Source organism: Anopheles merus, unplaced genomic scaffold (assembly GCF_017562075.2).
Source record: "Anopheles merus strain MAF unplaced genomic scaffold, AmerM5.1 LNR4000051, whole genome shotgun sequence".
In the NCBI taxonomy this organism is placed as follows: Eukaryota; Metazoa; Arthropoda; class Insecta; order Diptera; family Culicidae; genus Anopheles; species Anopheles merus.
This window is the reverse complement of record NW_024427631.1, coordinates 109512-135003: the sequence shown is the minus strand read 5'-3', so window position 1 is coordinate 135003 and position 25492 is coordinate 109512. Positions and strand designations below refer to the sequence as shown.

Here is a 25492-nt window from a genome sequence, read left to right as displayed (position 1 = left end):
CCACAACATGCCCATACAAGGATTCCTGTAACTATGAACTCTATGCCAATGCTCCTGCAGATGTAAGGCTGTATGTGGGCAGTCAGTAACACAGCTCCCATAGCCATCCACCAATGCTTGGTTAAAATAATCTTGCGGAACAACAGCCATGAGTAGTCCGTAACCACATAAAGCACCGGCGAATTGTGCTATAAAGTACAAATAAATAATACCATCTGAAAAATAAATGTGAATTTATCGTAACGAAAAAAAAAATTGGTATCTCAGCTATTTTACTGTGCCAGAAAGATCACCATAGATGTAAGCGGCTATGGAAACCACTGGATTTATATGTGCTCCTGATACAACACCAAACGTGAGGATCACAACCATAACGGTGAAGCCAAAAATGATGCCTCGGCTTAAGTTGGTTGTAACGTTGTCAAAACCATCCAGGCAGCCCATACAGCCGAGAAACATGAGCGTTGCTGTTCCAAAAATTCCGCCAGAAACTTGGAAACGATGATAAACGACGTAGTGTTCGAGACTGAAATTAAACAAGAAAATGGTTAATTATTTAAGGCACTCCCGCTGCGCAAAGCGATCGAAAACTTGTCAGCCACTCGCTCAATGTAGCTAGAGAGCAAAAATCAATAACGATAAAGCGAGGTGAAAGGGAAAAGAGAAAGAAAGAGAACGTGGATGTGAAACATTTTTCGGCCATTATCATTTTTGCGCCAACACGATCGCGTACCGGAGCTTTTTTGTCAAAAAGAGACATACACATACAGCACGCTCTCTCGAAATACCGTAAACGCTTCAACCGATCAAAGCTTCGATCGGTCTTCGGACATTTCTGCTCGCTTTCTCGATCAGTTTCGGCGGAAAGCGAGCTAGAAAGCGAGCTCAAAAACTGCTCGATTTTGTTGTGCGCTGGCCAGCGCAGATTTTGGCTGGTCTCCCGCGCTGGACTTCAGCGATTCCCGCGCTGGGTCGAGCAAGCAAGTTTAGCGCCATCTGTTGGCGAAATGGACGAACTATTTATGGCGGTGGGAGCAAAAAAAACGGTCAAAAAATTTAAAAATATTGGCGCCCATTTACTCGTCCGCTTCTTCTCCCTCCCTCGCCATGCCTTGCCTTACTTGCGCTTCTGCCCGTGCCTTCCGCCACCAGCTGATTGGCTGTTGCGGTGTATGCGTTGATACTCATATGTGCATTGCGGTTGTGTATTGTTATTGGTGGGTGTTAGCATTTATTTAATGTGTGTATGACCTTTGAGGCGCTGTGGGAGAAGCTGGATTGGGATTCAAAGTGTTATCGGTGTATTGATGGTTTATTTTATTCGTGCCGCTGCTGATGAGACCATTCGATGCCCCTGCCAACTGAGGGTGAAGAAGCCTATTTAAAACAAGCGTAGGAGAACGTCTAACACTAATCTAATATATTTTAATTTGAACATGTTTGATGCTTCAACGACCTTCTAAGCATCATGTAGCACAGTGTATAGTGGCAATATATATTTTTTTTTAATGTGCCGAAATCTGTCTCGAGTTTTTGGGTCTCGTCACAAACACACACACACGCGGGGGAAAGTGACCGTTCACTCTATCATGTCGCGATCCCCCACCCGCCCGGCGCTTTGAATGAGGATACGCTACAAGATAGCTGAACCAGCCGTTCTACCGATAAGGTAGCCGTACTCGCTCGTGCGGGAGGGGGGGGGGGGGGGGGTTTCGTGGAGGGTGCGTGATCGCGTGCGCGACTTCGGGGGGCGCGACTTCGGGGGCGCGTGCTCGTGCGCAAGCTTTCGTGGGTGCGTGCTGGCGTGCGCGCGTACGTGCATGTGTGCGTGCGTGCGTTCGTGTGTGTGTGCGTGCGTGAGTGCGTGCGTGCTGGCGTCCGCGCGTTCATGCATGTGTGCGTGTGTGTGTGTGTGGTGGGTGTGTGTGTGGTGTGTGTGTGTGTGTGTGAGTTTGCGCGCGCATGTTTGTGTGTTTGTGTGTGTGCGTGCGTTTGGAAACCCCAAAACTATTTGATTCTGATGCGTACATTTTCATCCGCTGCGACTACAAAGTCCATGCATTTTCGATCTCGCTACCTGAGAGACAACACAACCATTGGCATTGGCATCTTTGCGATCGGCTCTGCTGTGGGGGGTATTAAAAAGACACACGATCTAAGCAATCATGCGTGTGATATGTCGCACATTTATTTTCTAATTCAGCTAGCGGACGCAAGTGGAAAACAACATTTGAATTGAATCCATACAAAAGAGGATTCTGGATTTGTTTATTATTACGGTGCGCGTATGGTGCTGCACCTGTCCGTCCAGAATCTGGTGGCTTGTTGGTTTGGAGTAGTTATCATGACGCCGATTGACCGGCACTGCCTTGGAATGGGTTCGATCGGTAGGTTCATGTTTTGGTCGAGTGCATTCCGTGTATTTGTCTCGTCACAGCGGTAGCCCGCAGCAACAAAGTCAGACAAACTCTTACCCGAGTGTGGACAGCTCTTAGTTTTTTTTTATTATTATTATTTTATTTATTTTATTATTGGCGTAATAGCCCAACGCGATCATGCCGGCCTTTTTCAGGACTTGAGTACCACGTAGCCGATAGTCACCTCTTGCTACGGCGGACGGTCATATACGCGGTAGAAACCCAAGACGGGCATGCAGATGTGCGGAATGATGGCGTTGCCGCGCGTCCGCTCCTATCCAGCGGGTAACTTGCATACTGCCACACTGTCTCCTGCTCGATGCATACGCTGCAGACAGGGGGAAGGATGCACCTCCACAGTAAAAAAACACCGTCAGAACCAACGGTGGATCTAACGGTAGGCGGACTAGGCGGTCACCGAAGATCTCTAGTCTGTAGTATGTCGTATGTCTACAAAGTGACAGAGTATTAGCGACAAAGGCCCCCGGAAAGATGGTCGTTGGTGCCCCCGGCGGAGAACCATCTGCACTCTCACACCCCCCCACCCACCCCCCCCCCTCATGCCGGCAACATTTTAGGGCCTGTGACCGATGATCGTTGGGGTTCCATGGCCACCCCCCCCTCCATCCGCCTGCAATTTAAGTATAATGTTCAATCTATCTCCCAAAGCTGTGTGCCAGTACCCCCCCCTCCTCCCGGTCATCAGTTCCATTTACAGGGGCCTCAATTCGTCTTTCCGCCTTTCATGAACACCTTCCTTTCTTTGACCTATGGATCATAACATTCCGGAAGAGCATACATTCGGCGACAGTTTTGCATACACACCTCACTCACAACCATGCGCAGGATGCTTAGCATATCTATGTAATCCATAACAGGCGAAAGCAAAATCTTAGTGCTATGCTTACTGCTTAACACGTTCAGCACGATGGCAGGCCCCAGGGACTGCCGGTGAAATTTCCAGTATACCGATTCCACAATCAGCTTGCGTTCTAGATGCCGGCGGAACGGTAAGCTCATGAAAATCAGCGCCGGACTGAACGTGTTAATGCGGATTAGGATTCTGCGCGTTGCACAGCAAACCCTCCTGCGTAAACTATCGATTCCTTAGTCATTTTTATATTGCAGTGTTTGAACTCATTGCGATTTTTTGGTTTGATTTGTGAAAATGCAACTTCATCATCGCCGCAATGTTTGTTAACGGCATTTGTAGGCGCCACAACAGCTCGCGAGCATTGACCACACGCGAGAAAGAGATGGCGCTATGGAGGGAAAAAGCACGGACGACGGCTGACAGCGATTGGCCGTCTGACGCACCAACACATCCAAACCTTCGGCAGCGCGCTCAGGCGAGGGGTATGAGGCGAAGCCAGGGACGGGCAGCTCGACGAGCTGCTTGACAAATTTGCCGTTGGAGAGAAAAGGAAGGCATGATTAAATTTTCAGAACGCCATAACGCCTTCCGTCGTTTTGCACAGCGGGTTGCGAGGGTTGGGAGCGGTATCATCTGCTCGAAATCATAAGGTCATTAAATAATCTTTATTTTTCATACATAAGTTTTTGTTGTTTAGGTGTTATTCGCCGAAAAAATTACTTCTCAAATTTTTGTGGATTTTAGCAAAATAAAATCTCAAAATGTAGGTGTTTAATAAGCTATAATTTTCAATGTTATACCTGCTCTCGGGGTGCTATAATCATAACTGCTAAAACTAGGGGTGAAAAAACTACCAAGGCTCGCAAGCTCTTTAATGCGAGGGCTCTGGGGCGGTGAACTTGTATGGCGTGCGAGCCCTCGCGTGCCCTCGCAAATCGCTGCTCGGATAATCGACGTTCTACTGTAGTGATCTTTTCGACGAACAACGCCTCAACAAAAACATATATGAAAAAAAAAAGATTATTTAAACTTCCTCAAGATTTCTAGCAGATGATACTACCCGCAATCCTCGCAATGTTTGACGGGATAATAAACACCTAAATTTTGACAGTTTATTTTTAAAAAAAAATCACAAAAATAGAAATAGTGATCTTTTGGACAAACAACATTGTAAAAAAATCAATGAATAAAAATCAAATATTATTTAAAATACCATAAGATTTCTAGCAGATGATACTACTCACAGCCCTCTTAATGTTTGAAAGGAACATAAAGACTATTAGAAATACCATAAGATTTCGAGCAGATGACACTACTCGCAACACTCGCAATGTTTAACGGGTTAGTTTTTTCTATGCATGTTTGATTTTCCACCCAAGCTCCCGACCACGCTGGTTTTCGCTGGTCTTTTCGGGGATAATTCGTTAACGAATTATCCCCGAAAAGACCACGAAATACAGATCATTTTCGGGGATAGTGAACACACGTGAAAGATGAACCCATGCAAAAAAGAGCTAAAAATAGAAATGAACATTCGGATTCACTCCCTCCACTCATGATCATGCTTCATCCTTGATGCTACCAACCACATCGCTAGTTCTACTTCGAATCACTTTGCCAGTTGCGCCACCATATTATTATTCATTATCGTGCTATTTACTGGTTTGTTTGTATGAAGGGGTACTGATACTAATAGAATTAAAAGAAATAAATAAAACAATAAAAATAACAGATTAACTATTAAACACGCATTTCTAGCAATGAGTAAATGAGTTTGAAGTTATTGGAGCTGGATGTTTTAAAAATTAAATAAAACTTTAAATCATAAAAAACAATAAAAATGGAATTGAACTCAGGTCGACCATGGTACAAACATTACACCATTAACATTTGACCATAACTAGTTCATGAACATGAATTGTTATCTATCACTTTTAAACCCTTCAAATATAGTACAATGAACAAAGAGTGTGTAAAAGTTCATCGATGCGTGTGAGAGAGTAGGGCTGATGAATAGAAAGAGATGGCATGAGTTTGTGTTCATTATCCCCGAAAAATTTCGCTTGGGGATGGCATGAGTTTGTGTTCATTATCCCCGAAAATTTCGCTTGGGCAGTCGTTTAAGCCTAATCGATGGCGCTTGGGGCGGTTTCTTCTCGGCCCGCATTAGTTGTGTTTCTCGGGATTAATCTGTACCCGAAAACAAGATATTGTTATCTCGGATGAAAAGAAGTAAATGATATTCAACCAATATTGTACGTGTGGTTATCACTCTGACTAATATTATATGTCAGACATTTGAAATTAACGACAATTGAAATGCTTTTTTCACATTTTGTCTAAAGAAGCTTTGTGGATGGTGAATTATTGTATTTCACGTTGTTGTGGTCTTAAATCCTTCATGTCCGCTTTCCATATCTTCCGCTTCTATGTGACTAAAAATTGCAATTGTTGAATAAAAATATAGTAATGCAAAATAAATATATTTTTAAACTTATTTCTTTTTAGTAGAACTATCTATACATAGTACCTTTTTATAGTTCTACTAGAGCTATTTTGCCACCTTTCCGGATACAACAGCACGGTCTATTCGGGGCTTGAACCCATGACGGACATGTTGTTAAGACGCTATTACACTATTATACATTGTCAGTTTACGGCGACAGTGGTCTATATGCTATGTACAACTCACTCTTTGTGTTCCATAAGGTATCGAATTTAGTATGATTTTTAGCTTCGTCATCATTATCGTGAATTCCATTAGTGTGTCCATCGATGTTGCCTGCTACAAGCTCTTGTTCGTGATGGTTTGAAAATCCGTTATGTGTCATTTTATTCACCTTTTTTCACTTTCTGTTCTAGTAGGTTAAATGCCAAGCAGAACATTATTAATAGCATTAGTAATTCACTTTCAATCTAGTTTTATTCGATGCAGTACTTTATAAGGATACTTTGGCGTTAATCGATATGAAAGTGGAAACGTTATATACATCACGAATGGAATAACCGAGTCGGAAAGCCACAGAATGCTAACTGGCGTACTATCACATTGCTTAGACTAGGTGTACTGAACAATTTCAGCTTATCTTTACCGATAACAAGGCCAATCAAAGAATTTGCTGACAAACGGGGGTAATTTTCGATGCTTAATTTACCTATACTGATAGCACATCGTGTCAGTTTTGAATGCTGCTAGGTTTGTTTACTTAATCTTTTGTTTACCCTGAAAGAGGCTTGCCTTTATTACAGCTTACACCGACGTAATGATGCTATCTTCAAAAGCAGACACTTTAATAGGGGCTACATGGTATTCGCAACGATCGAATTTATGGTATAATTTTAGAAGAATGAGGATCTTGTTTCCCCGTATCATGATGGCAATTGCATGGGGCCATCATTTCCGAAGTATCACTACATTTTTGAAGAAAAATATACCGATACATTGTAACCATTAATATGGAACCAATCGTAGGTCCAGCAAAATAAATCTGGTGAAAGAAAAAAAAAGAAGGATGAGTATTGGTATTTTTTGCCTTTTTCATTATTCGTACCCAAAGTCCCTCGTAGTAATGATTCCATATTGCAGGTGCCAGGGACCGAGCGGGATTCATACTGGCACCGGTAATAGGCCCGCCGGCAATTGAAAGCCCCGCAATGAGAAATGCAAATTTAACTGGAACTGAATCACTGTCCTTCTTATTGCGCGGATCCCAGACGCCACAATTCGTCCACACTAACATGCCCGTTAGTAATATCTCCACTGCAAGGGCCATTCCAGAAGATAGGCTTTGATGAGGGACTGTAACGCAGTGGGCGTTTCCGTGCTCCAGCGCTTGTTGGTAATATTGCCACGGTGTGACTGCTCTTAATAGTCCGTAACCACATAGTGCCCCGGCGAATTGAGCCACAATATAAAAGCGTTAACTGTGGATGATGAATAACAAAATTCTTACAAAAATAAGCAATTGTACTAATGAACTGAATTGACATTCTTACCTGTAAAGATAATGTACCATAGATGTAAGCTGCTAGTGACACAACCGGATTAATAATTGCACCTGAAGTGGCGCTAAATGTTATAAACGCCATCATAACAACCATTCCAAAGGTAATTCCACGACTTATGTTTGACGTGACGTTATCAAAGCCGTCTATGCCAGCCATGCAACCACCAAAAAGCAACATCGCAGTACCGAAAAATTCGGCTAGAAACAGTGTAAACACTGTCCAAATCTGGCTATTCCAAACTGAACAAGAGAAAGGTAATGTAAAAAAAGATAGAGAAACAGAGTATGAGTGTTGAACGTAGGAGAATTTTTGTAAGCTATTTGAACAGCTGGATGTCATCTAGTAAAAATGAAAAGAAATTATAAATATTTTTTTAGTTAGCAGAATTCTGTGAAAGTTTTGATGTTATTAATAACATTTATTTTAAGCAATACGGCCTTTTTGGACCGTTACTCCTGAATAAAAAAAAAACGTTTATTTAAACATGAATTTTTTTTTTGATAATGTACTAAAGAATTAAAGTAGTAAAGTAAGTAAAATGGCTAGTTTTAACTTTACAAACTCTTGTCTATTGTCAAATATTGTCTTAAACATTATATTCGACTTATGCAGATATTATCAGCAGTCAGTGTTGTAAACCGTTGACATTTATTTTTACGTTCGCAATAGGCTACTGCACAAAATTCAAGGCTCATAAATTACTACAGGTCGGTCTGTCCAGTGTACTATGACAAATTTTCATTTGATAGCTAGGGAGTTACTTGGCAACTCATACTTCCTACCTGCAAATCTCCATACAAATCGCCATCCATCATAGCTACCAAAATCAGAGCTAAGAACCCATTTGTAGTCTGTCTAGGCACCTTGCGTGAATGTAACTAAAAATGAATGTAATGAATGCGTGAATGTAATGAAAACTGAACGAGAAGCTTCAAATCGTGTCTAAGTAGGCAATTTCGGTCCAATAACGTCACCGCTAACAAATACTCATGCAATTCACTATCAACTATCCTATACAACTATACTATCAAAATACTCATGCAATTCACAGTGTTTTGCGACGGCTCGCACGCTATAGAAGTTCACAGCCCCATCGCCCTCTTATTTAATGGTGCTATAATTATAACTGCTAAAACTAGGAGTGAAAAAACTACCAAGGCTCGCAAGCCTTTAATGCGAGGGCTCTGCCCGTCATACATTGCGAGGGATAGGAGTGGTATCATCTGCTCGAAATCATAAGGTCATTAAAAAATCTCTATTTTTCATACATAAGTGTTTGTTGTTTAGGTGTTATTCGCCGAAAAGATTCCCTACTAGCAATGAAAATGAAAAAGTGTGCGACTTTCAGGCGAGGGGCATGTAGAAGCATGGGGAGACGGTTGGAAATACGCGGAATTACGCGGAGGCGCGAGCGTGTTTTGGTTTCTACACAGTTTTTGCACTCACACAATTACACATGTGTGAATGTGTGCGTTCACTTTCAGCCTGCGCGCTCAGTTTGGTTTTCTCGCAGCGGCATGCGGGTATCGGTGTCTCACTCGCACTAGTGCAGCGAATGTTCCTCTGTGCGCTCCCTTTCTTGCCACCACACGAAATCGTCAGTTCAGCTCAAGCGTTCGCCGTGAAAGGCCGCGCGCGTGTTAGCCTAAGTCCCGGGCGATCGAAGAATCGCTAATTGTTGAAGTGTTGTGCACATTGAAATGAAGCTACGCTTTTCTTTCACCATTTATCTTAAATGTGTGATTTGCGCTGCTTTATTTCAATATTTTTTTACTGCATTGAACAGCAACAACGGTATTCATGCAGTTAAGCGACTATTTGAAATACGACGATTTTTTAATATAATGAATGTGTGTGGTTTGAAGCAAGATTGTGTGGAGCTATGTATTTAAATGTTCTTTTATTCGCAATAAAAGTGATAAAATATAAACCGAGTTTGATGTGTTCAAGTTTTTGTTTTGATTCGGGTGCACCAAGTCCGTGTGAAGGAAAGCGCACAGCGCGCTACGAAAGAAACGAGCGGGAGGGGGTGTCAGTCCAACGCAGCGCAATTCGCTGGAATAGGAGTTCAGCTCTGCGCAAGCCGAAAGAAACAGGAAGGAAGGGGTATGATGTAACAGCGCGAGCGAGCGTTCTTTACAGCGAGAGCGCCTCGTGTATTTTAAAGGCAAGCAAGAGAGCGCATTCTCTCCGTGGTAGCGCTCCATCCGCCATTTTTAATTTCGAGCCCAAAACAACGGACTTCGGATCCGATCTTGGGCCGGGCCCCCACCGCGTGTTTCTACCTACCCCTCGCCTGAAAATTTCGTTCTCTTTGTCTGTCGGGATTACTTCTCCAATTTTTGTATATTTTTGCAAAAAAATCTCAAAATGTAGGTGTTTAGTAACCCGTTAAACATTGCGAGGTTTGCGAGTAATATCATCTGCTCGAAATCGTATGCTTTTAAAAATAATCTTTTTGTTTTATTCATAAATTATATTTTTTTGCGGTGTTATGCGTCGAAAAGATTATTATTTCTATTTTAATCGATTTAAAAAAAATTGTCCAAATTGAGGTGTTAAGTATGCTACAATTTGCACTGTTATACCTGCTGAACGGGGTGCTATAATTATAACTGCTAAACTTAGGGGCGAAAAATCTGCCAAGGCTCGCAAGCTCTTTAATGCGAGAGCTCTAGAGCTGTGACTTGTATGGCGTGCGAGCCCTCGCGCGCCCTCGCAAATCGCTGTCAATTGCATGGCGGGAAGCTATAATTTTCAATGTCCCGTCAAACAATGCGAGGGTTGCAAGTGGTATCATCTGCTCGAAATCGTAAGATATTTTAAGAAATATTTAATATTTATTGACAAATTATTTTTTGCTGTGTTGTTCGTCGAAAAGATCACTTTTCGATGTATTCTGGATTTTTGCAAAATAAAATCTCAAAATTTAGGCGTTTACGCCTAAGCTATAATTTGCAATGTTATACCTGTTCTTGGGGTGCTATAATTATAACTGCTAAAACTAGGAGTGAAAAAACTACCAAGGCTCGCAAGCTCTTTCATGCGAGGGCTCTGGGGCGGTGAGCCCTCGCGCGCCCTCGCAAATCGCTGTCAATTGCATGGCGGGGTTCTACCTGCTCTCGAGGTGCTATAATTATAACTGCTAAAACTAGGGGTGAAAAAACTACCAAGGCTCGCAAGCTCTTTCATGCGAGGGCTCTGGGGCGGTGAACTTGTACGGCGTGCGAGCCCTCGTGCGCCCTCGCAAATCGCTGTCAATTGCATGGCGGGAAGTTCACCGCCCCAGAGCCCTCGCATTAAAGAGCTTGCGAGCTTTGGTAGTTTTTTCACCCCTAGTTTTAGCAGTTATAATTATAGCACCCCGAGAGCAGGTATAACATTGCAAATTATAGCTTAGGCGTAAACGCCTAAATTTTGAGATTTTATTTTGCAAAAATCCAGAATACATCGAAAAGTGATCTTTTCGACGAACAACACAGCAAAAAATAATTTGTCAATAAATATTAAATATTCTTAAAATATCTTACGATTTCGAGCAGATGATACCACTTGCAACCCTCGCATTGTTTGACGGGACATTGAAAATTATAGCTTCCCGCCATGCAATTGACAGCGATTTGCGAGGGCGCGCGAGGGCTCGCACGCCATACAAGTCACAGCTCTAGAGCTCTCGCATTAAAGAGCTTGCGAGCCTTGGCAGATTTTTCGCCCCTAAGTTTAGCAGTTATAATTATAGCACCCCGTTCAGCAGGTATTACAGTGCAAATTGTAGCATACTTAACACCTCAATTTAACAACATTGAACATAATAACATTGAAAATTATGGTTTACTAAACACCTACATTTTGAGATTTTATTTGGCAAAAATCCACAAAAATTGGAGAAGTAATCTTTTCGGCGAATAACACCTAAACAACAAAAACTTATGTATGAAAAATAAAGATTATTAAATGACCTTATGATTTCGAGCAGATGATACCACTCCTAACCCTCGCAATGTTTGACGGGATACTAAACACTTGAATGTTTTTATTTTATTTTGCAAAAATCCACCAAAAAAATTAAATAATAATCTTTTGGACGAACAAGACTGCAAAAATTAAAGTAAAGAAGTAAAAAACAAAGATTATTAAAATACTATAAGATTTAGAGCAGATGATACTACTTGCAACCCTCGCAATGTTTGACAGGAACTCATGTTTAATATGTTACGCATGTCCTACAAATCACGAATAAAATTGATAATGTTGGCATGAGTTCCTGCTGCATTTTCGATGTATTTATAAAATTACGACCAATGATCAACTGTGGTGGTCGTCGCAGTAACGGAATGCAAAATTACTGCGACGTTCCCGTGTGAAGTTATTCCGTCCATTCGTCCGTGGTAACCAAATGACGGACTATTCGGCTGCTTAGTACATAAAAAGTAGCGAGATCGTTTTTAGACCGACATAACCACGAAGGTTGTAAAGTCACCAACAAGAATCTTCGTTTTTCACTCATTTGTAATTCGAAACAAATTCTAACATTTCATTTTACATTACTTAACAAAAGCTTAACATTTCAAAAGCTTTGCATTTGACAATGGAAGTATCAAATCAGCACAATTTGCTCAAAGGCAATTAAATTAAAGAGCTATTGATAAAAAACCGGTATCTCTGAACCCGTGCATCTTGAGTACTACATGTACATTGTTAAATTTGCGTGACAAATCTTTATTTCTAAGCGTATCTCTGATTTCGATAAATGATACGATAATAGACGATTTGTTTGCTGACATTTCATTTTGTTATGAGTAGTCAAACAATCAAACTTGTAAACTATGTAAATGTTACCTTAGTTTTGTATACGTCTCAGAATCATACGTCAACCATTAAGAACCTTGATTCTGCTGTCACACTGACAGTTGTCGAAGCGCAATGAAGAAGAACAATAAAGATGGACTCAGATCGAGTTGAACATTCGAGCAAGAAACAACTTCAGCCTTCCGTTATTATCTTTAGTAATTTTGTCTCCTTTTACAACTCAGAAGTGGGATATTCAAAATGCCTACCAAAGAGCAAATGCTGAGTGAAATTCAGTCTACCGGAACGCGTGTACCATCGGCAACCACAATAGAGCAAATCCGGATGTTATACGACAAAATTTCTCAAAAATGTGAGCCAAAAGATCTTGAGAACAAAACAATAGCTGGATCGTCCAAGATGGCCGCCTTAGCTTTCAATGAAGCCCCTATTGTTCCCGTTAAGATAGATAATACAATCACTGCCCTTGCTGCTGCGTCAGAAGAAAACAACATTCCTGAAATTGCCACAACCGATGCTGCTGCTCGTGCAACCATTGACCGAGAAATGATACGTTCGCACAAAGTGAACCCCAACTCTGCTTTGGAGGAGCGCATACGCCAGTTGGAACTAGAAAAAAACCTACTTTTACTCCAGAAAGAAATGGCTGAGCTGAAGGCAACGACCGCTGGCGGAACGAGTGCCGACGTAAATGCACTCGCTCCAGCGCGTGACGTTTTCGAGTGTGTTGCAGGCATGGTGTCGCCGTTTTCTGGCGACAAATCTGAAAGTATCACTCCTTGGTTTGAGGAACTCGAAAAGGCAACAAGCATACTTCAACTTCACGACATATCGATGTTAATTGTTACACGCCGGCTTTTAGTTGGAACTGCGGCTATATTCGCAAAGACCGTGCATGCGAGTAGCTATGTTGAACTCAAAGTAAAGCTAACCGCAGCTTTCGGAAAAGGCCCTTCATTGGAATGTGTCTACGCTGAATTGCGACGCCGGCGCCTTCTACCCACTGAAACAACATTTCGATATGTATTGGAAATGGAAAAGATAGCTAAAAAGGGAGCTGTACCCGAAGAAGAACTTATTACTATCATCATCGACAACATGGGAGATGCAAGCAACACGAGTGGTATGCGTTACGCAGCCAACACACTGGAAGATCTGAAGAAGTTGTTGGGGAAATACGAACAACTACGTATGCTAAAAGCACCACCGTCAACTCGTGCTTCACCACGACAACCCGTCGGCAGCCTAGAAGCTTCAGAAACTCGATGCTTTAATTGTTCGGCTTTTGGGCATTATCGTGATAAGTGCCCGAAACCGCCTCGTCCACCAGGAGCCTGTTTTCACTGTCATCAGAGGAATCACACTTACAAAGACTGCCCAGAACGGAACAACACATCAACAGCAGCAGTTTTTACAACCGATAGAGACTCCGTAGTTACACTGCAAGAAACACAAGAGGTGAGTGTTGCCTTTGAGTTAAAAGATTGTTGGAGCAATGTGACTGACTGTGTGCGTTGTCTTTTTGATTGAGGAAGTCCAACATGCTTCATTGATGAATCACTGGCCCCAAAATCCTGTCTACATGCTATCAAAACATCAAATTTTCGTGGTTTAGGAAATAATCAACTTAAAACACGTGGCCAGTTGAGATGTCGAATTAAATTCAATGATCAAACTAAAGAACACACATTTCACATTCTCAGTGCAGGGAGCATGGTTTGGCCATTAATTATCGGACGTGACTTACTTATGAAATTTAATATCCGTCTCACATAAATCAAATTCAAATACAATAAAGATGAATTAATGAATATAAATAAAAAAATAAATCTTCCCGTGTTACAACCACACATGTTTTCACTGCTCCAACACATCGGTATTTTAAAACAAACAAATATTACAGAGTCGAGGAAAGTTGCACACCATAGTTTTATTGAACAAGAGTCAAATCGTTATGATAAATATGAAGAATGCCCTTTCGAGAAAAACAAAAACTTGGTTTTTGCAGAACTTTGCGCTATTGATATCTCTGAGAGTAAAACACTTAATATAAACCAAAATCTACAAAAAGATCAAATTGATGCCCTAAAAAACAGTAGCAGACAATTACATTAACATTCCCACAAATCAAATTAATTATCCTGAACATAGCATGAAAATAAGCCTTACTCATTACACCCCAATATACTGCAAACCAAGACGCCTCTCATACGCTGAACGTAACCAAGTAAAGGAAATTGTCAAAGATCTTCTAGAAAAAAAGATAATTCGTCCAAGCAATTCTCCCTACGCTTCAGCACTCGTTTTAGTGCGCAAAAAGAATGGAGAAATAAGAAAATGTGTTGACTATAGACCTATAAATAAAATAACAATTAGCGACAACTACCCAATCCCTCTAATTGACACGTGCCTAGGACATTTAAGTAATAAGAATTTCTTTAGTTTCTTGGATTTAAAAAGTGGGTTTCATCAAGTGAAGATGCACGAAAATTCTATAAAGTATACTTCTTTTGTCACACCAAATGGGCAGTATGAATACCTAAAAATGCCATTTGGATTAAAAAATGCTCCATCGGAATTCCAAAGATTTATAAACTCCATTCTTAGAGAATTCATAGACTCAGAAAAACTTGTCGTCTACTTAGACGATATAATTCTTGCTTCAAAAGATTTTCAAACACACCTTCAAGTCTTATCGGCAGTTCTTAAAAAAATTCGTCAATGTGGTTTAGAACTGCGTCTTGATAAATGCTATATAGCTCATCAAGAATTAGATTATTTAGGTTATAAGGCTAATTCGAACGGAATATGCCCTAGTAATAAGCATATTTCAGCAATCAAGAATTACCCTATTCCCAAAGATATTAAACAAGTCCAGAGATGTCTTGGACTATTTTCTTATTTTCGTCGTTTTGTACCTTCATTTGCTAACCTAGCCAAACCATTGACAAATTTAATACGAGCAAAAAAGCCTTTTATTTTCGACTCAGATTGCCTAACCGCATTCAATAATCTTAGGCAGAAGCTAATTGAATCCCCAGTTTTATCCATATTTGATCCCACCCGTGAAACAGAGCTGCATTGTGATGCCAGTGCTACTGGTTTTGGTTCCGTATTATTGCAAAAACAAGACGATAACAAATTTCATCCTACAGCCTATTTTTCCAAAACAACTTCTAAAGACGAATCTAAACTTCATAGCTATGAACTAGAAACCTTATCGGTCATTTATGCACTTAAACGCTTCCACAGCTATGTTCATGGTATCCCGATAAAAATTCTCACTGACTGCAATTCCCTCGTAGAGACATTGAAAAATCGAAATGCCTCTGCAAAAATTGCACGTTGGTCTCTTTTCTTAGAAAATTATAACTACACAATGCAACATCGCCCGGGTACCGCTATCAGTCATGTGGATGCTTTAAGCCGATCATTTTCTGTAAATTTAATAGAAGAACTAGACATTGACAGTCAGTTACAAATAACCCAGTCTCGTGATCCAGTCATAGAAGATTTGAAAAATGAGCTTGAGTCCAGGCCTGTGAACGGATACGTTTTTGAAGATGGATTAGTCTACCGAAAATCACCTTCTAACAAATTGCAACTTTACGTTCCTAGGGAGATGATTGATAACATGATTCGAAATATTCATGAGAAAATAGGCCACTTGGGAACCGGGAAATGCTGCGATCAGATAAGCAAACACTATTGGTTCCCGTTAATGAAGACAAGAGTAGAAAACTTTATAAAAAAATGTCTGAAATGTATTATATATTCCTCGCCAGCACGCAATAATAACAGAAATCTCCATAGTATTCCCAAAACAGCAACTCCATTCGATACAATACACATCGATCACTTGGGACCTTTACCCACGTCTCAATCAAGGAGAAAATATGTATTAGTTGTAATCGATGCATTTACAAAATTTGTCAAGTTGTACCCAACAACAACAACCAGTGCACGAGAAGTTTTTAATGCTTTACTCCAATATATGGCTTATTATAGTCGACCTAATCGAATCATTAGTGATCGGGCCACATGTTTTACATCTGCCCAATTTATCAATTTTTTAACATCCCGCGGAATTTCTCATGTTCTAACAGCAACTAGCTCACCTCAAGCAAATGGGCAAGTTGAGAGAGTCAATAGGGTGCTGCGACCAATTCTTAGCAAACTTTCAAGTTCTATCGATCACGAAAGTTGGAGCACCCAACTAACTAAAGTAGAATATGCCTTGAATAATACAATTCATGCGTCAACCAAATATTCCCCATCAATCATGCTTTTTGGAGTCGAACAACGGGGTACAGTAATCGATGGGCTCACTGAATTTTTAGAAAACAAAAATACTACACCCTGTAGAAACTTCGAATCAATACGTCATCAAGCTTCTGAGAACATACTTAAATCCCAACAAACGAACGAAAGATTATTTCTTAAGAAAAATAACCCGGCTCCAGTTTATAGCGTAGGAGATTATGTTGTCATAAAAAATACAGACACGTCGACTAATACAAATAAGAAACTAATCGCCAAATTCAGAGGCCCATACATTATTCATAAAATACTTCCAAACGATCGTTACGTGGTGCGAGATATTGAAGGTTATCAAGTAACCCAAATACCTTACGACGGGGTCTTAGAATCAGATAAGTTAAGACTATGGGTGCAACCAACTACAACTCAAAATACCGATTAATCCAGGCAACACTCAGCATTGCTCCCTCTGTAGTTGAATCAGATAGAATTGAGGTCAATTCGGTTTTTCAGGATGGCCGAGTTGTAAACTATGTAAATGTTACCTTAGTTTTGTATACGTCTCAGAATCATACGTCAACCATTAAGAACCTTGATTCTGCTGTCACACTGACAGTTGTCGAAGCGCAATGAAGAAGAACAACAAAGATGGACTCAGATCGAGTTGAACATTCGAGCAAGAAACAACTTCAGCCTTCCGTTATTATCTTCAGTAATTTTGTCTCCTTTTACAAACTCAAGATCAAATCAATCAATCAATCAATATAAACTACACTTTGTGCTTGACTACAAGGAAATAATGAATTACAAGCGGTCCCCGAGATACACGGTTAATAGGGACCAAAAATGGCTATAAAATACCGCGTATCTCGAATTTAGTCGTAAGTTGAATCTTGTGATTTTCAGCGTAAATATTTCTAATTTTCGTGTAATTTTGCACGTAGAGGGTAGTTGCAGTCGCTCAATTAATAATTTGATATGATACTGACTAAATATTACAGTTTTAAATCTTTTGAAATGGTTTTTAACATTCGATCAAAAGGAAGTTATTTGGAATTTTACAATTTATGTATGAAATCTGTGCAATTTCCTCAAAAAACTGTCAAAAGGGCCCTTTAGGATTCTAGTCAGTTTTTTGTATGGAGTTTGACAGTAGAAGGCTGAAATCATGTAAACACTCCATACAAAACCACATATAAAACTAGCCTGCAATTTTCACTCTAGTTTATTCTAGCCTGAAAGCTAAAATTAGATTCGAGTACCTGCTCGAAAAACAGCAAAACAAGGTGATGTTTACATTTATCCCAAGGTGAATTAAAGAGATCTGGTGATGGAATCCAGAATCAAAGTGTATGTAGTCGAGGTGGTCTCATAGCATACTTTTTAAACCAAATTTGAATATCACTTTTTGACAGAATGGGTGAAAACTTTTGTTCAAACAAGCCTTCTGAAGGCTTGATAAATACTAAAAACACTCTTAAAATCTTCATTTAGAAACAGAAACTGTAAAATCAGCCTTCTTAATACATACCCCTTGGGATAAGCCTACCTGTATATTATACCCACCTAGATAGCTGCTCTAAAACTGCTATACGAAGCTGAAATTTCAGTCTACGAACTTGAAACGGAAAGGGGCCCCAAAATTAGTAAACCGCGTATCTCCGAATTCGCGTATTAGAGGTATCGAGTATCTCGGGGACCACCTGTTTATTAATTTAATAATTTGACAATATACATAATACTGTGTGCTTCATTGAGTGATATAATATGCAATCAGAGGTGTATGGAATATAAAGGGAACTGACTGCTGATAACATGGTACGTAGGTCTTCAACTCAACGCTGACGTACTGATTACATGCAGTAGGTATGAAAAGCAAAGAGTTGTGCAATATAGTAGTGACACGAGCCGTGAGATAAGCGTTATCATTGCTTTTCTAATCAAAGATAATAAAAAAAATTACAAGGTATGTGCAATATTATAGAAGCAAAGCAGAGAAGGTAGCAGAGAAGAAAACAAACTTAACGTATACTGAAACATTGTTTTGCAATATAAAGATATTTGCTACCTCAAACTTTATATGTTTATATTTATATGTTTTCCACGATAATCATTGTGTAATATGGCTATAGAGTAACCAAAACACTATTATTATAGTAACAAATGATAATTATGTGTTGAACAATATTCCGTCGCTTGGTACATAATTAACAATATTTTGGCTCGACAATATAACAATATTTTGGCTTTCACTTAACATAACTAAAATCCTAACAACAAAAGAATCTAAAACATATATATGTTCTACATTTAGGATTCACATTAAGGAGCATATAGGGTTCAAATTTCTTTAAAAATGACAATTTAATTTTTAACATATGTATGATTCAAACTTTGAAGCTAAACGAAACTATTGAAAAGTTTTCTCAATATCAAAATGGTATATTGTGGATGATTAGTATTTGTACAGGATTTGGATGATTTAAGTAAGCCCTATCCTTAGTTTGTTTGCTATATAATCATGCATAAAGTGTGTGTGGATACATGTGGATAATATACATCTTTGGAAAAATGATGGTGCGATTGATTAAAAAAGCCAAGAAATGTCCATTGTAATCTGTACATCATTCACGCTACGTTAATTTTTGTGTGTTTTCCGGTCTATGAGTTGTTTTTCTTTAAAGTAAACTGTAGAATTATAAAAAAAATATCTTTTGTAGCCTACTAGTTTGCAGGTTCCTAATATAGTATATTAACTATTTTATTATAGAAAATGTATTGTTGTACACACGCTTTTTGTTTAACATCGTCAGTTTTTGAATCATGCAATAAAATAACAGTAATTTTTGTTTTGCACTATAATCACTTTTGACGATTTTTGAATAGTTAATACTTTTAAAACAAACAGCACATCGAAACTTTAAAAATAAACTTTAGTCAATTCAGTGAATATGTTCTCACATCTTTTATTTTCCATGTGTATTGCTACCTAAACGCTGCAATGATACGGGCACTGGCAGTACACTTTACTGAATCATAGAACAACTGTATGGTGGATGTCAAAAGAGCTACTGTAATATTCTGATGTGATACAGAAATAATATCACTGTTATCTGGTGTAATGGTAAGCAGACTGCTTATCTGATTATTCAACTGACTTCTTAAACCTAATGCTTGTGATAAACATACCATAAAAGAGCACCACCGAAGGACGATGCATACCTGATATTAACTGATACAATTTCAATACTAGTATTATGGTTACTCAGACAAGATAACCGATTATCTTGCTTCACTTATTTAAAAAAAATCTGGCAAACTCCTTTTAAAGCTGTTTAGTCTTCAAAGACTCGTCATGACCATTCGTGATGTAGATATATTGTGTCCCATAAAAATAGGTTGATTAGCAGCATCAAACAAGGTAACGCAAAAGGGCGACGTGTCTGTTACACATGTTATCTATATCTGATGGTTAAAACTTTTGCTGTGTGTTGTGTGTTTGTTGTGAAGGTTAAGGTTACCAGTTTGTGGGTCAGCAGGTCAAGTTGTAATTACATTGGAGTCTCTGCCCAAGCTCCCGACCACGCTGGTTTTCGCTGGTCTTTTCGGGGATAGTGAACACACGGGAAGGATGAACCCATGCAAAAAAGAGCTAAAAATAGAAATGAACATTCGGATTCACTACCTTCCCTCATATTCCAATTCATGCTCATGCTTCATCCTTGATGCTACCAACCTCTTCGCTAGTTCTACTTCGAATCACTTTGCCAGTTGCGCCACCATATTATTATTCATGATCGTGCTATTTGCTTGTTTTGTTGTATGAAGGGGTACTGATACTAAATGAATTAAAAGAAATAAATAAAACAATATGTTATGGTTGTAACTTTTTCTACTTTATTACACGTATTAACAACATATGAAATAAATAGTAAAAAACGATACAGAATACACTTTAAAATGATACCACTACGGTGGCCGCGCACTAGCCGCACCGAGCGCCCCTGCCGAGAGCTCCTGCTCGATCGGCTCGCAAACACACTCTAACTGTGCGCTCGGCACACACTAAGCCTTGCGCGCTTAGTGTGTGCGACAGTGTGCGTGACACACTGTCGTCCTCCTGGACGTTGACCGGTGGCAGCGCAACTGCCACGGCAAGTCCAGGGGTCGGCACGGCTGCCCACAACACAATAAAAATAACAGATTGACTATTAAACACGCATTTCTAACAATGAGTAAAGGGGTCAGAAGTAACTGGAGCTGCATGTTTTAAAAAGAAATCAAAACTTTAAATCATCAATGAAAACAATAAAAATAGAATTGAACTCATGTCGACAATGGTGCAAACATTACACCTTTACCATTTGACCATTACTAGTTCATGAACATGAATCGTTATCTATCAGTTTTAAACCCTTCAAATATAGCACAATGAACAAAGAGATGTGTAAAAGTTCATCGATGCGAGTGAAAGAGTAGAGCTGATGAATAGAAAGAGATGGCATGAGTTTATGTTCATTATCCCCGAAAAATTTCGCTTGGGTGAAGCGGTTTCCAATGACAGATCGATGACGACTGGGGGACCATTGAAATTCATTTTTGTTCATTTCAGTGTCATTGTAGTTCATTTTGGTTAATTTTTATTCATTTCATGAAATTGTTGATTCCTGGGTCGTGCTATACATATACCTGAAGTTCATTTTTGTTCATCAAGTTCATCGCAAACTATCGATCATCATCGATCGTTGGTCAGAAAGTGCTTCTCTGTGAATCTTTGCGTGACAATACAGTTGATTGGTTGTGATAGTGCTCTTCTCTTTTCTCCTCAACACATTTCTACCAAAATACATTTCACCCATACACAACATTTCACCTCAACAATGTGGTTGTTTTGAGTTTTCGAGATTCTGTCAAAAAGAATTAGGATGACCGTATAAATAAACGATGCGTCATCTCAGATGGCATAATTATTTATTTATTTACTTTTTTTTTTTTTAAATATATCATTTCGCGCTGCCAGCTCTGGCCGATAAACGTCATTTTCATACATTGAGGCCCTTTCCGTTTTAAACTCGTAGACTGAAATTTCAGCCTGTCAGCTGTTTGCATTGTATTTGATAAAAAGTTTTCACCCATCCTGTCAAAAAACGATGTTGAAATTTGGTTATAAAAAACATGCTATGAAACTATCTGGACTACATACACTTTGATTCTGGATTCCATCCCCGCTGCGCAAAGCGATCAAAAACTTCCCGCTGCGCAAAGCGACGGATGAAATCATGCCGTTCGGAGAATTTTATCATGCCATCTTTTTCCCTCCAACGGCAAATTTGTCAAGCAGCTCGTCAAGCTACCCGTCCCTGGCTCCGCCTCATACACCTCGCCTGAGCGCACTGCCGAAGGTTTGGATGTGTTGGTGCGTCAGACGGCCAATCGCTGTCAGCCGTCGTCCGTGCTTTTTCCCTCCATAGCGCTATCTCTTTCTCGCTTGTGGCCAATGCTCATGAGTTGCTGTGGCGCTTAAAAAGCCGTTACTAAACATTGCAGCGAGGAAGTTGCATTTTCACAAATCAAACCAAAAAAGCGCAATGAGTTCAATCGCTGCAATGTAAAAATGACCAAGGAATCGCTAGCTCACGCTGGAGGGTTTGCTGTGCAACGGGCAGAACCCTAATTCGCATTAGCACGTTCAGCTGGCGCTATTTTTCATCAACATTCCGTTCCGCCGGCATCTAGAACGCAAGCTGATTGTAAAGTCGGCATACTGGAAAGTTCACTTGCAGTCCCTGGGGCATGCCATCGAACTGAACGTGCTGAGCATTAAGCATAATTTTATTACACTAAGCTTTTGCTTTCGTATGGTGTAGATTACACAGATATACCAAGCCGCCTGCGCATGGGTGTGAGTGTGCGTGTGTATGCAAAACTGTCGCCGAATGTATGCTCTTCCGGAATGTTATGATCGACCGGTCAAAGAAAGGAAGGTGTTCATGACAGTGACGGAGTAGGGGAATCGGGTGCCCTAGGCGGAAAGACGGTCGCTGTAAATGGTAACTGATGACCGGGAGGAGGGGGTACTGGAGGGGGTACAGCTGTTGGGAGATATAACAGTATACTTAAATCGTTGGCGCGGGGGGGGGGGAGGGAGTGGGACCCCTACGATCATCACAGGCCCTAAAATTGTTGTCGGCATGGGGGAGGGGGGGGGGGGGGTAAATGTTTCTCCAGCCACAGGACCATCTTTCCCGGGGCCTTTATCGCTAATACTCTGTCCACTTGTTGTTGTTGTTTTATTTTTTTACGAGGCCTCTGTCCACTTGTAGACATACGGCATACTACAGACTAGAGATCTTCGGCGACCGCCTAGTCCGCCTACCGTTAGATCCGCCGCTGGTTCATGACGGTGTTTTTTTTTATTGTGGAGGTGCATCCTTCCCTATGCCTGCAGCGTATGCATCGGGTAGGAGACAGTGTGACAGTATGCAAGTTGCCCGCAAGATAGGAGCTGTCCAGCGGCACCGCCACCATTCCGCACATCGTAACAGCATGCCCGTCGCGGGTTCTAACCACGTATGAACCGTCCGCCGTAGCAAGGGCTGACAAACCGGCTACGTGGTACTCAAGTCCTAAAATGGCCGGCATGATCGCGCTGGCTATTACGCCAACAATAATAATAATAATAAGAAGAAATTAGCATAACATTCCACGCCCGGGGAAGAGTTTGGCTTGTCTTTGATGCTGCCGGGCTACCGATGTGACGCGACAAATGCACGGAATGCACTCGACCAAAGGACATTAACCTCCCGAGCCGAACCCATTCCAAGGCAGTGCCGGTCGCTCGGCGTCATGATACCGGCTTGCCCAGCCAACAAGCCGCCAGATTCTGGACGGACAGGTACAGCACCATACGCGCACCGTAATAAACAAATCCAGAATCCTCTTTTGTATGAATTCAATTCAAGTTTTGTTTCAACTTGCATCCGCTAGCAGGATTGTGTTGTCTCTCAGGTAGCGAGATAAAAAATGCACGGACTTTGTTGTCGCAGTGGATGAAAATGTACGCATCAGAATCAAACCGTTTTGGGGTTTCCACACGCACGCACACACACACACACACACGCAAACACACACACGCATGCACGCACACTTGCACGTACGCGCGCATGCGAGCGCACACCCACGAAAGCGCGAACGCAAGCACGCACCCACGAAAGCGCGCAGGCGAGCGCGCACCCACCACCAATCCCCCCCCCCCCTCTCCCGCACGAGCGAGTACGGCTACCTTATCGGAAGAAAGGCTGGTTCAGCTATCTTGTAGCGCATCATCATCCAAAGCGCCGGGTGGGGTGGGGGATCGCGGCATGGTAGAGCGGACGGTTGCTTTCCCCGCGCTGTGTGTGTGCGTGTGTGTGTGAGACCCCAAAAACTCGAGACAGATTTCGGCACATTAAAAAAATATATATATTGCCACTATACACTGTGCTACATGATGCTTAGAAGGTCGTTGAAGCATCAAACATGATCAAATTAAAAAATATTAGATTAGTGTTAGACGTTCTCCTACGCTTGTTTTCAATAGGCTTCGTCACCCTCGACCGGCATGGGCATCGAATGGTCTCATCAGCAGCGGCACGAAATAAAATAAACCATCAATACACCGATAACACTTTAAATCCCAAACCAGCTTCTCCCACAGCGTCTCAAGGTCACACACAAATTAATAAATGCTAACACCCACCAATAACAATACACAACCGCAATGCACATATATGAATCAACGCATACACCACAACACCCAATCAGCTGGCGGCGGAAGGCAAGGGTAGAAGCGCCGCAAGTATAAGTAAGGCAAGGCAGGGTGAGGGAGGGAGAAGAAGCGGACGAAAAAAAGGGCGCCAAATATTTTAAATTTTTTGACCGTTTTTTTTGCTCCGCCGCCATAAATAGTTCATCCATTTCGCCAACAGATGGCGCTAACCCTGCGCAGGCCTGCGCAGGAATCGCTGAAGTCCAGCGCGGGAGACCAGCCAAAATCTGCGCTGGCCAGCGCAGATTTTGGAACATTTCCTGCGCTGGAAACTGCTCGAATTTGCGCAGCGGGTGTGTATGTTTCTTTTTGACAAAAAAGCTCCGGTACGCGACCGTGTTGGCGCAAAAATGATAATGGCCGAAAAATGTTTCACATCCACGTTTTCTTTCTCCCTCTTTTCCCTTTCACCTCGCTTTATCGTTATTGGTTTTTGCTCTCTAGCTACATTGAGCGAGTAGCTGACAAGTTTTCGATCGCTTTGCGCAGCGGGCGGTTTTTGCTCTCTAGCTACATTGAGCGAGTAGCTGACAAGTTTTCGATCGCTTTGCGCAGCGGGACACTAAGCTTTTTTGCTTTCGTATGGTGTCCCGCACAACAAAATCGAGCAGTTTTTGAGCTCGCTTTCTAGCTCGCTTTCCGCCGAAACCGATCGAGAAAACGAGCAGAAACGTCCGAAGAATCGATCGAAGCTTTTGATCTATCGAAGCGTTTACGGTCGTTCGAGAGAGCGCGCAGTATGTGTTTATCTCTTTCTGACAAAAAAGCTCCGGTACATGACCGTGATGGCGCAAAAATGATAGTGGCCGAAAAATAGTTCACACCCACGTTCTCTTTCTCCCCTCCTTCCCCTCTTCTCCATCTTTTCACCTTGCTTTATCAATATTGGTTCTTGCTCTCTAGCTACATTGAGCGAGAGGTTGAGAATTTTTCGATCGCTTTGCGCAGCGGGGTAGATTACACAGATATGCTGAGCCGTCTGCGGAAGGGTGTGAGTGTGCGTGCCATAACTGTCGCCAAATGTGTTTTCTTCCGGAATGTTATGATCGATCGAAGGAAGGTGTTCATGACAGTGGCGGAGTGGGGGAATCGGGGGTGCCCTAGGCGGAAAGACAAATTGAGACCCCTGTAAATGATAGCTGATGACCGGGAGGAGGGGGTACTGGCATACAGCTGTTAAGAGATTGAACATTATACTTAAATTGCTGGCGGGGTGGGGGGGGGGGGATTGGCGATGGAACCCCTACGATCATCGGTCACAGGCCCTAAAATTGTAGTCGCCATGGGGGGGGGGGGGTGCAAATGGTTCTCCTGCCA

The 25492-nt window shown here is 41.3% G+C and overlaps 2 protein-coding genes across 3 annotated transcripts; both read right to left on the bottom strand.

Annotated features, from left to right (window-relative positions):
- Positions 1-188: 188 nt before the first annotated feature.
- Positions 189-6621, bottom strand: LOC121601275 (aquaporin NIP1-1-like). Its single transcript, XM_041930107.1, has 3 exons — positions 5984-6621; positions 277-526; positions 189-215 (listed from the first exon to the last, which is right to left on the bottom strand). The coding sequence occupies exons 1-3, from the start codon at positions 5995-5997 to the stop codon at positions 189-191; spliced, it is 291 nt and encodes a 96-aa protein (XP_041786041.1). The 5' UTR covers positions 5998-6621.
- Positions 6622-6893: 272 nt separating this feature from the next.
- LOC121601271 lies at positions 6894-20150 on the bottom strand. 2 transcript variants are annotated; one of them, XM_041930104.1, is made up of 3 exons: positions 19330-20141; positions 7288-7538; positions 6894-7215 (listed from the first exon to the last, which is right to left on the bottom strand). In XM_041930104.1, exons 1-3 carry the CDS (start codon positions 19343-19345, stop codon positions 6988-6990), a joined length of 495 nt encoding a protein of 164 aa, XP_041786038.1. In that variant the 5' UTR covers positions 19346-20141; the 3' UTR covers positions 6894-6987. The 2 variants fall into 2 exon arrangements, 1 of the variants encoding a protein (XP_041786038.1); XR_006006043.1 differs by lacking the exon at positions 6894-7215 and adding an exon at positions 8082-8177 and having other exon boundaries at positions 7451-7538; positions 19330-20150.
- Positions 20151-25492: the final 5342 nt, after the last annotated feature.